At 49.9% G+C, this 12,243-nt stretch overlaps 6 protein-coding genes across 6 annotated transcripts; 2 read left to right on the top strand and 4 right to left on the bottom strand.

Moving 5' to 3' along the window:
- Nucleotides 1–81: 81 nt before the first annotated feature.
- Nucleotides 82–1,134, top strand: N7515_001783 (PaaI family thioesterase; the record flags this gene model as incomplete). The annotated part of the gene is made up of 10 exons (XM_056662527.1): nt 82–108; nt 177–217; nt 302–314; nt 370–435; nt 497–539; nt 604–675; nt 739–785; nt 845–863; nt 918–996; nt 1,044–1,134. 10 exons carry the CDS (start codon nt 82–84, stop codon nt 1,132–1,134), a joined length of 498 nt encoding a protein of 165 aa, XP_056524640.1.
- Nucleotides 1,135–1,505: 371 nt separating this feature from the next.
- N7515_001782 (AP-2 complex subunit alpha) lies at nt 1,506–4,487 on the bottom strand (the record flags this gene model as incomplete). The annotated part of the gene is made up of 4 exons (XM_056662526.1): nt 1,506–1,610; nt 1,665–3,595; nt 3,650–3,984; nt 4,036–4,487. The coding sequence occupies 4 exons, from the start codon at nt 4,485–4,487 to the stop codon at nt 1,506–1,508; spliced, it is 2,823 nt and encodes a 940-aa protein (XP_056524639.1).
- A 1,028-nt stretch (nt 4,488–5,515) lies between these two features.
- Nucleotides 5,516–6,139, bottom strand: N7515_001781 (uncharacterized protein; the record flags this gene model as incomplete). Its single annotated transcript, XM_056662525.1, has 1 exon — nt 5,516–6,139. The coding sequence occupies one exon, from the start codon at nt 6,137–6,139 to the stop codon at nt 5,516–5,518; it is 624 nt and encodes a 207-aa protein (XP_056524638.1).
- Nucleotides 6,140–7,542: 1,403 nt separating this feature from the next.
- N7515_001780 (uncharacterized protein) lies at nt 7,543–7,935 on the top strand (the record flags this gene model as incomplete). The annotated part of the gene is made up of 1 exon (XM_056662524.1): nt 7,543–7,935. The coding sequence occupies one exon, from the start codon at nt 7,543–7,545 to the stop codon at nt 7,933–7,935; it is 393 nt and encodes a 130-aa protein (XP_056524637.1).
- Nucleotides 7,936–8,622: 687 nt separating this feature from the next.
- Nucleotides 8,623–9,101, bottom strand: N7515_001779 (putative copper resistance protein Crd2; the record flags this gene model as incomplete). The annotated part of the gene is made up of 3 exons (XM_056662523.1): nt 8,623–8,693; nt 8,781–8,876; nt 8,942–9,101. The coding sequence occupies 3 exons, from the start codon at nt 9,099–9,101 to the stop codon at nt 8,623–8,625; spliced, it is 327 nt and encodes a 108-aa protein (XP_056524636.1).
- A 1,137-nt stretch (nt 9,102–10,238) lies between these two features.
- On the bottom strand, nt 10,239–12,024 carry N7515_001778 (homeobox domain-containing protein; the record flags this gene model as incomplete). Its single annotated transcript, XM_056662522.1, has 4 exons — nt 10,239–10,471; nt 10,536–11,170; nt 11,231–11,368; nt 11,426–12,024. 4 exons carry the CDS (start codon nt 12,022–12,024, stop codon nt 10,239–10,241), a joined length of 1,605 nt encoding a protein of 534 aa, XP_056524635.1.
- Nucleotides 12,025–12,243: the final 219 nt, after the last annotated feature.

Genomic DNA, 12,243 nt, shown 5'->3' with positions numbered 1-12,243 from the left:
ATGTCGCCGAGCCAAGTAATTGATGGACTTGTCACTTGTTAACTCTCTAACATCTCATCTTTACTTTGCTTTCTTTCTAAGATGGCTACCCTCAGATTCGTGCGTTCAGTAAGCACACTACCAATGTCTCTAGAACCTCTAATTATCCAATTACTAACCTGTACCTCCATCTATAGGTCTGGGAGTCCTTCCGAGCTAACTCGGGTTTGGAACCTCGGTAGGCAATGAATGCGTCCTAATACGTCTCTATGTTTGAGCTATCAGACAAACAAAGCTAACAGCTACCTCGCTGGGACTGAAGGCTCTTGAACAATGTAAACCAGTCGTCTTCAATTCATTTCATTAGACTTACAACTGACCTCTACATAGCTCCGCGTTACCGCCGCCAGGCCCGGTGTGGTCAACTTTGAGCTTGATATTGAGAAACAGCATACAGTATGTGTCTATAGCCTGCAGTATCTTCAAATCCCCCTTATCTAACATCTGTATCATACAGAACCGCCTGAGCATTCTTCACGGAGGCACCATTGCCAGCATGGGTAAGACAATCGCTCACAATTACATACTTCTCATTCGCCGGCACATTAACTAACATCAATACAGTGGATCTCGGCGGCTCATTGGCAGTAGCATCCCGCGGCTTGTTCTCGACTGGTGTGTCAACAGACTTGAACGGTAAGTTCACATCCCCGCCACACGCCGCTTCTCGAAGATGCATCTAATGAATGCCTGGTCCAGTGACATACCTGAACTCAGGTGGTAGAGTTGGTGATCGAATTCTAGCTGTACGTTCTATCCTTTGAGCTGGAAGTTATGCTGAGTTCTTCATACTGACGTTCAACAGGAAGTAACCTGTGACAAGTGTACGCTGTCTTTCTTCCCTTTTCACAACTTACCATCTGCTAACTATCATATAGTCGGCAAGACCCTTGCCTTTACCAATATCAAGTTCACGAATCCCAACGGACACGTCGTTGCTCGTGGTAGTCACACAAAGTGCGTACTTCTTATTGTTTAGAAGTCAGCTCGCTAATGAAGTTTAGATATGTGACTCTGGCTTGGAAAGATCCTAACAATATCGTCGAGGAGATGAACAAGCTTAAGGATCTCAAGGAGGATACTCGCGTAGTTTGAGCTCGCTGTCGATGCACCCGGAACGTCTCGTCTAGACGGTTTATAGAAGAACCATTGACCGAAGGGGTATGCTCAACATCTGCAAGAGATATTGCCAAGCTTGGATATACCCCTCGGAAGTTCGATTCAGTGAACAGCACATACAGACAAACCTATTCAAATTCCATTTATGCTCTACCAAACGGCATTGAATTCCTCAGTCGTGGGATGTACTGACAACCCTTACATGTCACGTCTAAGGCTCTTCCTTACGACTCCTGGAGGTCTACCGGCATTACCTAAAAGTGTGAAGTCGACCATGCTCGCTAGTATTTGACTTGTGAATAAGATTAGAGATATACATGATTGCATCCAGCAAAATGCTCTAAGAATCAAACCTCCTCCCCCTTCATCCCCTGCGCCAGTCTTTGCTCCATCTGTCTAACCAATGACTGCGGGACATTTTCCTGTGTGGCACGAATAGTGACGCGGTACATCTGGGCAAATGATCAGCAGGCCATCAAAGCAACATTACCGGGCGTAATACATACCATCTTCTCGTAATTAGGCTCCAGCCTTAGCAAACAGCCCGTCTTACCACCCTCAAACTGGTACACACCACAACCAACAATATTCTGCGCGTTCGGGTCGATGCCATCCAAGATTTTAAAGCCAAAGCCCTCGACAACCTTCCGGGTAAATCCTTCATTGACGGTCTTGTTCTTACCCAATAATCCAAAGGTCTTCTGCTCCTCGAGCGGAGCACCGCCAATCTGGCGCCAGCGCTTGAAGAACTCCTCGGCTGACAACATTGATGATTTCATGTACCGATGCATCAGCACAGGCAGCTGGAGTGTGTAGGCTTGGAGCGCACCGGCCAGATATGAAATACGGATAGTCGGGGCGTCCGTGAAGGGACCGTGGGCGGTGCAGAAGAGGGTCTGCTGTGTTTGTCCGGCAGCAGCGACTGTTGGCTCAGGCAGGCTCTTTGTGTCGATTTTCAAGTTCGGAGAGGCGGGGTTGTCAATGGTGGTGGTGAGAGATCCGATGGGGTAGGTTGATTTGTTGGAGATGTAGAGCTTCAATACACCCATGGGACCGCGGTACTCTGAGCGCAATCCGACTTGGATTTGTGCGTCCTCGAAGAGAACGCCTTCGCGGGAGAAGAAGAGACGATTGTAGCCAATGTCCCATTCTGGGGTTAGATGGGCGGCACTGGCCATGTTAGGGGCCGGGGCTGATGGGCCGCTGAGGTCCAGGCCCGCTAGGTCGCCCGATGCACTGGTTGCGCCGCCTGGACTGGTTGGTGTGCCGTTGGACCCAGTCCGTGTGCCATGCACGATCGTCGTGAAGGTGCGCTTGAGACCAGTGTTCTGCGCCAGGAGCATTTCCTGCTTATCGGCGTTTGCGTCCTTGCCACCGACGACCCAGGTCTTCTTTTCACTGGCACCGGCTGTCTTCTGGTGCAGGCGAGAGAGGAGAATGGAGGCTCGCTCTGAGAACGGCGGCATCTCATCGCAGACAGTCCGGAGCAGATCGTCGGTCGGGAGCGTCGCCAGCGACAGGTACTCAAACGCTCGTTGTTGCAGTTCGGAATCGGGGGAATGGCTGTACAGGCGGAATATTTGCAAGAGCTGGGGTTTGATTTCGGGGAACAAATTCACAAATTTGACAAACGATGAGAGGATCATAGCTCGCGTGTTGTCAGAGCTGGAGAACATCTTACCCTGTAGGGCCATGAATTGCTCAATGGGACTAGAGCCTGCGTTTTCGGCGATGAGATGGCCGAATTCGCCCAGGACGTAGCAGCCGATTTTCACCAAACTTTCATGGCAATCGGACCGCACGTAGCCCAGAAGGGTGTGTGCGGCATAGGCCTGTAGTTCTTCGTTGTTGGTTACGATTTGAATGACTCGTTGCCATACTTCGTCGTTGACATGCTCGCCTGCCAGCGAGAGAAGTTTCAATGTCATGTCGATGTACCATTGTGCATCGGCAGCGTATTTCTCTGTAAGAATGGCGATCTTGAGGACCACCTCCTCTCGAATGTTATAATCGGCTGTCTGCAGGTAACGCAGAAGCTCGTTGACAATGGGTCCAGCATTGCTTGTATCACACATGCTGTATAACAGGTCCAATCCTTTACGACGAACACTGATGTCGCGGTCTCGAAGTGAGCCCAGGATAATGTTCTGGTGCTTTTTGATTGGGTCGAGGGTTTCAGCCCGCGCGGCGAAATGGGTCAAGGCATCCAGACCGAGGTATCGAACGTTAGTTTCACGGGACTGGATGTATTTGCCGAGACGGGTGGAGATTTGCATCATGAGAGTGTGCTCAGAGTCGAGATGGATGAGGAGGTTGATGGCTTCGAAGAGTACGGCGTTCTGCGCATTATTCTGCTGCACGTTCTTGGGTGATTCCATTGCTGATTGCATGATTTGGGAGAGAGACTCTCGAATGATATCGCGGACATGGCTGTCTTCTGTAATTCGCATGTGAGAACTGAAACAACCTTATGAACGGCGACAAAACATACCTGAAGGTGGGTAGTATTGCAACAGGCGCAGGAACTTGACCTGAATCCACGGACATGGCACACGATAGTAGAGGTAGTCTGGGGCGATGTCGTTATCAATTACGATCCGCTTTAATCGCTGTGCAGCCTTGACATAACAGCCTTTGTATTCCTCCGGCAAGTCCCGAGCTAGCGCCATGACCAAAGAAGTGACAGAAAGAGCGACTCCCATGTCGGGGTCATCCATGATTGATATGATTCTTTCGGCCCATTCATTTCGAACGATGCCGGGGTATTTGCGGTACAACCGGAGCAGCGTCAGGGCAGCCTTCTTCTTGACGAAAGCTTTGGAGGTACTGGAAAGGGTCAGAACCATCCAAAACAAGCGAACGAACATTCCAACTCACGGTGAAATAAGCAGCCTGTGAACCTCCGAGCCCAGCGCTTCTCCAAGCTCTCTCCCGCCAACATTGGCAACAGCATGCAGCGCCAAACAGTTATTCAATTCATGATGGTCAAGAAGATCCTTCCGAATACTGTTGACAACCAAATGAAGCAGTTCATGCTCCTCATGCAAGAATAGCGTAACAGCCAAATACCCAATCTGCTTCTCCGAGTACTTCGGCGAGGATATCAAATTAACAGCCTCAAGATGCCCAAAGTCCACATCGTAGCCCTGAATGTAAACATACAGCAACTTGCAGACGTACTTCTTCTTCTGGTATCCATTGAGATTACCGGCCTTGAACTTCTGCCGAATATTGGCAAGCTCTTTATTCACGCGCTTTTCCTCGAGTTCTCTCGCACGAGCATTCCGCAGATCCGCAATGAACTGCACCAGCCCTCGCATCGACGACATGACGACTGCTGCGGTGTTGCGTGGATAGCCCAAAAATATGTAAGGTGTTCTGTTGCGGGGTTTTCGCGATTCGAGGTGCGCCCTCGCATGCCACGCGGGATATTCTCCTCAGGGGGTATCGCGACAGGATCGCACGTCACACAACCATGTCCCGGTTATGGTGGCTCGGCTATTTGAAATTGGCGATGTAGCTTGTCTGGTGAAGGTTTCCGGATGGGCTCATGGAATTGGATTCTTTGGAAAACAGGGGCTTCGGCAGTGGTGGGTAGGTGATCCTGGAGAAGCTTGTCAGCAGTGGGTGGAGGGTGGGTCGCGCTTGACCGATTGAACTACGGGTTGCAACGTACATACAATAGCCGCCCAGTGTAGAGAACCGAGAAGAATCAGGCTGAGCGACAGGCGAAGTCGAGATGAGTTCATCGCCGTGAATTTGTCCGCTCTGCTATTCCTTTGGGTCACTTCGCTGTCGATCATCACGGGATCCGCTATGGGACAGGGAGGTATGCGGCGGAGGAATGTTAATCCGGAGTATACCCATTGTAAATGGTCACTACAGGTCCTCGAAGCTCTAGATTGAACCTATTTGATGAAATGCATGGATCCAACACCCAAACAGGTGCTTCGATTCAATATATAGTATATACTTATAGCTTGTTGTAGATACGCATTGAACTTTCAACTTTTCCTTAAAACTGTCAACGTCTAGGTATGAGATTGCTGCCTTCCACGCCCCTTCCATATCTGACGCGTTTGGACTCAGTCATTGATTCGAGGTATTCTTCCACGAAGGGTCTGCGGTCGCCTTCGGTGGACGAGCGATGTCCGACTGAACCAGAGCATTAAGATCCACTGATGTATCGTCCCAAGTTTGTCTTCGCTTTTCCAATGCCAGCTTGGCGGCAAAACAACCCTTGTCGACGTTCTTTTACTGCCCATGCCGGGTGAGAGCTTCCCGGAACCTGATGAGTTGAGATCAGGCATACAAAACCTCCTTTCGTCATTCGCCTCTTTGTGGTCATGACAAAGCTTTACCTGGACGGCAATATTTGCATAGATTGGACGTCGTAGATGAGTTGCTCGTATCCGTCTTTGGTCAATGAGCAGAGAAACTTCCATTGCAGTTTATCAAGCAGACGTTGCTGGATGATACCACGCCGAAGATTGAGGGGACCTTCGACCCTATATGTTCCCTTAATGAAGTCTTCTTCGTACATCGGCTTGGCGGCCTCCGCCGTTCGACGCTGTCTGATAGACGCCGAGGACGAAACCCAGCAGAGGACAGAGCATCCCACTTGCATTGAAGTCTCGAAGTCAGTATATTGACTGCGTGAAGGAGACGGGAGCACTTGGCAATTCCCATCAGATCTACTTCTCTGCCGAGAACGACGAGTGGGAAACAAATTACCAGCCTCGCCTCGGACTGTTTTGACCTCGTACAACGACCAATGGCTGCCTCTACGACAGGCATCTTGAACCACCGCACCAGTCAAGGTCTCCAATTTGTACTTCTTCGGGTGTGCATGGAAGGATTGGATCACCAACCAAATAAACGAGTTATAGACCTTCTGCATGAAGTTTTTCTCGTGCTTGACATTGACTTTCAGAAGGAACTTATGCCACTGGGGATTGTGCGCGATCGCAATCTTGAACATATCGAACTCTCTGGAGTCAACTCCCACTGCCGAATGCTAGCAGTTAGGTTGACTCCGCGACTACTGTTGGAGGCGCAGCGGAAGTTCTTGATCTCGATGGGCGATTGCTGGCGTTTGATCGTATAGAGGAATATTGAAAACCTTTCCTCAATGGCGAGTAAAATATCTTCTCGACTTAGGACACCGTCCCAATCTTCGTCGATATCTTTGTCTTTAGAGTCACAAGAAGCTTCTCAATGCTGTTTTCAAAGATCCGTGGCCTTCACCCTTCATGTGCTTCCTGTTTTCAGCTACCTTAGGCGTTTGAGGTGCCGGTCGCCAGTCTTCGCCTGCTCCGGCCCACTAGTCGAGGAAGGAGATGGAAGGGCCTGTCGATGTCGTCGAGATAGCCATTTGTCGTTATATGACGTTCTCTCGCCACAGGACTTGGACTCAACAATCGTCAGCCGTCAACCCAAGGACATGACTAGTTCAGCCCCGTTGCTCAGCCCTCTTTATACACGTCTGGTCGTCACGTCCCGCTCCGGCGTTCCAATGTGAGGAAATCGGGGAAAGAATCTGGACAGTTCGTGGTGAATGGGCCGGTGGTGCCAGGTGGACCGTGGCTATTGTATCGACAGTAGTGGATGAGGGATGAGAGACGAATACGTGCATAACTGTTGCACTTGCACTCGGATAGCGGAAGCCCAAATAGGAAAGTGGGAAAGTCTGATGAAGAGCAGACGGGCGGCGGGCCTTCCTAGAGGCTTGCCAACAAGCTCAGGTATTCATGGGAATACAACACAGATGGAGGATAGATGGAGGAATCTCTGTATGTATTCAGATAGATGAAGGGGAGAAAGAGAGTGTGAGAGAGCAGGCAAACTAGCTGGGTCAAATATGTATATTCCCTGTTCCCTAACTTCTGGCTCCACTCCCTTCCCCACTACTTACCCGCTTCGTTGCCTTTCCCTCCCTCTCATTCGTTAACTCCTTCTGACCGCTCGTTTTCGCATTCTTTGGTACTGCACACTCAATCCTCGCGCTCTCCGATTCGTCAATTCTCTTTCCCTCTTCCTCATCTTTCATTCGTCTCCGTCTTCCTCTCCGCTTACGGGTAGTTCTGCCGTCCAACCCATCTAATCTTTCGTTCTTTCTTCTGCCTTTCTCTCTTTCATTCCTACCTACTCCGTACTTCTGCCGTACCAACTATCTCTCTGCTCTTGCTCAAACCCTCTTCCTCTTCCTTTCCTTTTTCTTCCTTCTCTCACTCTTACCCGTGCCTTTCTCTTCTTTCCTTACTGTTTCTCACGTCTTCCTGTCTCCGTCTTCCTCTCCGCTTACGGGTAGTTACCGTCCGCACGAACGGCATTCGATGCCGCTTGGATCCTGAATGTGCGTATGTGGTTGGCACCCAAACGGCCATGAAGAGGCATTGGCGTGTCACCCATGGCCGTTCCGGAGCTAGCCGCAAGGGTCGTCCCCGCAATGACTTGACAGACGCGAATGGGCACAAATTTGATGAACTCACCTCCAAGGTTGCGTACCAACAGGTGTTGGCCCAGGACACAGGCAGTCATTACGTCTTGATCGAGAACTATGAGCTTCCCGATCCCGCCGCGGAGGTGGCTCGTGAGGCTGGTCAGCGCCAGGCCGGGTTGAACATCCTCCAAACGCTGTACCAGCAGCACAAGCAGCCCGTCAGCGTTGAACATCCTCCAATGGTTTCATCCCACTGGCCGGCTTCGGTGGTGGTGACGGGCTGCTTGTGCTGCTGGTACAACGTTTGGAGCATGTTCAATCCGGCCTGGCGCTGACCAGCCTCACGAGCCACCTCCGCGGCGGGATCGGGAAGCTCATAGTTCTCGATAAAGACGTAGTGACTGCCTGTGTCCTGGGCCAAATATATAGTTACAATTACATGCCCGTAGGTAAACTACACGGTTGGCCCAGGAATCTAAGTCCTGAGAATCTGAGCATTATGTGGATTCTGTTGAAGTCTACCTAGTGTAATGTGTATTTAGTGCCGTCTTGGAGGATATGGTGCGCATGAGTTGGTCTTTGTAATTGTGTGTGGAAGCTAACGACGCCGTCGGACTCGGAGCCTACCTATGACGCGATATTCAGTGTTCAGCCTCCTACTGAAAATATACAAATGTACCTATCCTTAATGTTCAATTGGTGTTTGAATTGCTCCCATGTATCATATGACTTCCATAGCTTAGTTCGCTTCCCTCTCTCTTCTCTTGATAGCGCGAGACTCTACTCGGAATTCTTAGCTTCTCGCATTGAACAATGCAAATAGAACAAGCATGAAGCTCTCATTTATAACTCATGAGGTAATCTGACCTAAGAAAATACAGGTGACCTAAGCAACCTCAAAACCCAAATATCAACCCATGATGCCCGATAGACGCCAGTCGCCACCATCCCATAAGGGAACCTAAGAATGCAAATTCAACCACCGACAGACCGATTTAGCCAAGCAAAAGAATCTCAAGACTCTAAGCCTTGCTAGTGAAATCAACCTCAAGAGCAGAGTCCACAGCAGCAGCCTTCTCACAAGTGCAGGAATCTAAATCCCCAAGGTTAGCACACATCCACCAACGAACTATACACGCAACAATTGCCCAGTAAATGGAAAGGAAGGAATAAAACTCACCCTGAGGACGACTGCCACAAGGACAAGTCTCACCAGCAACAGCCTGGTTCTCAGTCACAGCACGCTCGCAGGTACACTTTCCAGCAGGACGAGAGCCTATGGAAAAGACATTAGTTCCATCATGGTTTCATCATTATCTCACCAAGAGAAAGTTCACTTACGGCACGAGCAGCGAGGTCCGGAAGTAGTATTCTCGGTATCGGCCTTGTTGCAGCTGCAGTGCAGGGCGCTCTGCTGGCCGCAGGAGCACTTAGCCTGCGCGGCGCAGACGCAGGAGCCGTCCTGGGAGGTCTTGCAGCAGGTGGTGGTGGGGTGGACCATTTTGGTGGATTTGGTATGGAATAGGTTCTTTGGATCTAGAGATGTGGTTGTTGTTGTGATGAAAAATGGAAAGACCTTCGATTGAAAGATTGAAGATTGTTTGGATTTGTGTTTGGATTTTGGGGAGTAAGGGAATCAGCTTCCATGAGCTCTTTTATACTTCTATGTTGCGTTACATGCGTCAGAGGGTTTGGTTGTGATTACCAATTGCTCGGCTATGATTGGTTGAACGTAATCTAATCAGGTGCCTGAGCTTTTCCATTTATGGTAAGCGGTGAATGGCAGCCGCTGGAGGACAAATCCGGGTCACATCAGTGGCTGGATATCAGGCTGATTGTGGATGTGTTGAGATGAGAAGAGCGTCGATTACTTTTAGCTGGATTGTGATTCGATGGGTTTGATTTGGATGACCTGCAGGTGTGTAAGCGTTTCAGCCTTTCAGGTGGACATCCAGTTCTATTATTAGCGCAGTCGTAGGGGAACTATCCAGCTGTAAGGTAGGTATGTATCGGGATTCAAGATCTCTATCATCTATGAGTTGAATACCTAAAATCTATTGTCAATCAACATGACTTTCGTAGATGAAAGTAGGAATTTCACCGACAACACTGTCTATGGTTTATGTAGATATTGCCATATTGGACTTGATGATCTGTCCGCTATATAAACACAGCAGTACCTCCCGCGATACACTCCTGCATTCCATTCACTCCAGGGGACCAGGGCTATGCGGCAAGATCGAGAACTTGATTGACATTGAACAAACAGCCTCCTCGACATGATCGCTAGATACCAGACGAAACCTAGAGAGAAATTCGCAAGATGTGAAAAACATGATCACAATGAAAGCAACGAAGGATGTAGATGCAAAGTGGGAAATAGTGAAATAAAATGATAGTAGAAACACAAGATCCAGAAGTAAACCACAATGACCAGAATCAGAAAGGAAACGCTAAGACGATTAATGATTAAAACTCGCTGTATATACTGTGGATCTTTGAAGTTTGGTTAACCCAGCTAACCAGTCAACCCAAAGGCAAGGTTGTAGATGAGACGAGAGGAGAAACAGAGCAGGATGGCATCGCATAGCAAATAGCCCGGCGGTCGAATGCCAGGCTTCCCAGTGCTTTGCGCCCCTCATTGTTGAATATAGGATTGGTAGTTGTAAGATGAATCCGAAGTTGGAAGACTGATAGCAGAGGTGTTTGCGTGCGTATAAGGTAATGTGCCCATCCGGCCTGCGGTGGCCTCGTAGGAATAAGGTCTATAATCCGGTGCTGCCGAGACAGGCAGGTTCTGCATGGTGTTGATGGGTCGTCCTTGATTCGGTAATCGAGAGCTCATTCCAAGGTAGTTTTGTTGTTGTGAGCCTGTTCAAAATCACCAGTTAGAGGGGGACGTAGGTGTAGCTGCGCATGGATGTGGAAGACCAACCGAGACTATGTATATCGTAGCTTATATGTGAACCCTGAGTGTCTGTCGGCGAGACGGAGCCCTCGAATGACTGCCGTTGATCGTATGGTCCCATCCCAGTCGGATGCTGCGGTATTGCGTATTCCATGGGTCGTCTCATATATGGCAGACCGGGCTGGTTCGGCTGGCCTGCAAAGCGGTTGTGCATTTGATAACCTGTATACGCGGAAGGATGCGCCGATGCATCGGACACGCTGCTGGATCTGGGGGTTTGGTAATCGTTTTGGATAGTTCTATGTAAGTCGGACATGGACGCAGATGCAGCAGGGCGGAACATCATGTTCGACTGAGGCAGGCTGTCATTTCGTCCTCCCGTTGAGGACATGTAGGTTCCTGCTGTCGAAACAGAGCTGAGAGGCGAGACCATGTAGTCTTCATCGTTTGTTCGGGGGAAGCAGTCGGTCCGTAATGTCCTCAGAGAAGCAAAATCTGCATTTGGGACGTAGGTTTGTGGGGATGCCGTGGGCGTGATACCTGATTGCTTGCCCTCGAAGGGTGTGCGTAGAACTTTGGTGGTGTCGAAGTCGTCAGGTAGGGCCCGAGACTTGAGCATTCTCTCCCGATCATTTGTAGTGAGGCGCTTGAGCTTTGCTCGTCTGGAAGTGTACATTCACCGTTAGTCAAAGTACAGAAACTTCGATTCGTGAGCACGCTACCTATTCTGGAACCAGACTTGCACTTGACGCGGTGTCAACCCAGGTATCTCTTTTGACAAGCGCTCTCGATGAGCAGCGTCGGGATGTGCCTGGCGAGTGAACTCGCTCATCAAAAATCGAGTTTGGTTATGTGTTAAGCTATACTTCCGTCAGCAACAATGGTCTGCGCCCCGCTCAACTCAAGCAATTCCATACCGAAACCGCTTCATCTTTTTCTTCTCTCTCGAAGGTGACGAATCGTTGTCATCACTCCCCATCATATCCTTATCGTCGTCAGGACTGACTGTCGATTCTTTCTCGTGATCGTTCCTTGGGTCATGCGGGGCCGCAAAAGATGAAACACCCGTCTCCTCAGGATGCCCACCGTGCCCGACCAGGGGCTGAGCATTTGTAAAGATACGCTGATCCAGACTTGGGATCTCCAGCTTGACACGCGGTAGCATCTCCTGTTTTGCCGCCTCCAACCTCGAATTGACCGCAGTCCGCGGTGAGACAGTTCTCCCCGAATACGGCGCCGACCCCATGCTGTCAGACTGTGCCACCGGGTTAATCAAGCTCTCAGCCTTGTAGCCAGCTAGTTGCATGTCGACGGGGCGAGAAGGAGCGTGCACAGGATCAAGAACGCCAGACTGCTTTTTCTTTTGCGCAGAGAGCCGTGGCGAGATAGCCCTAGGCCCTAATGACAGTCTCTCGTTGTTCCGGTTTGCGGATAAATGGGATGAAACTGCAGACAGGGGCGAAGAAACTGGCGAAGATAAGGAAGGTAACCACAGGCAAGGGCCACCGACTGACATGGCAAGGGTGTCGTTTGAGCGGGTGTGGATGTGTATAAGGCTTACCCGCGATAGTTCTCAAACGACAGAGATCAGTCGAGGAGTTCCTTTTTGTTGTGAGCAGGAGAAGTAAGGAAAGCAAGAGTCAACTAGATTCGACAACCTTGAATGCGTCGAATTCAACAGAGCAATAGGAGAAACAAGGCCCAAAAAGGAACTAAGCAGGTGGACTTTTCCCCC

The sequence above is a fragment of the Penicillium bovifimosum genome, assembly GCF_028826915.1.
Source record: "Penicillium bovifimosum strain IBT 22155 chromosome Unknown utg000002l_segment0_segment0, whole genome shotgun sequence".
Lineage (NCBI taxonomy): Eukaryota > Fungi > Ascomycota > Eurotiomycetes > Eurotiales > Aspergillaceae > Penicillium > Penicillium bovifimosum.
Note: the sequence above shows the minus strand (reverse complement) of the source record. Positions and strands in the feature narration are given on the sequence as shown.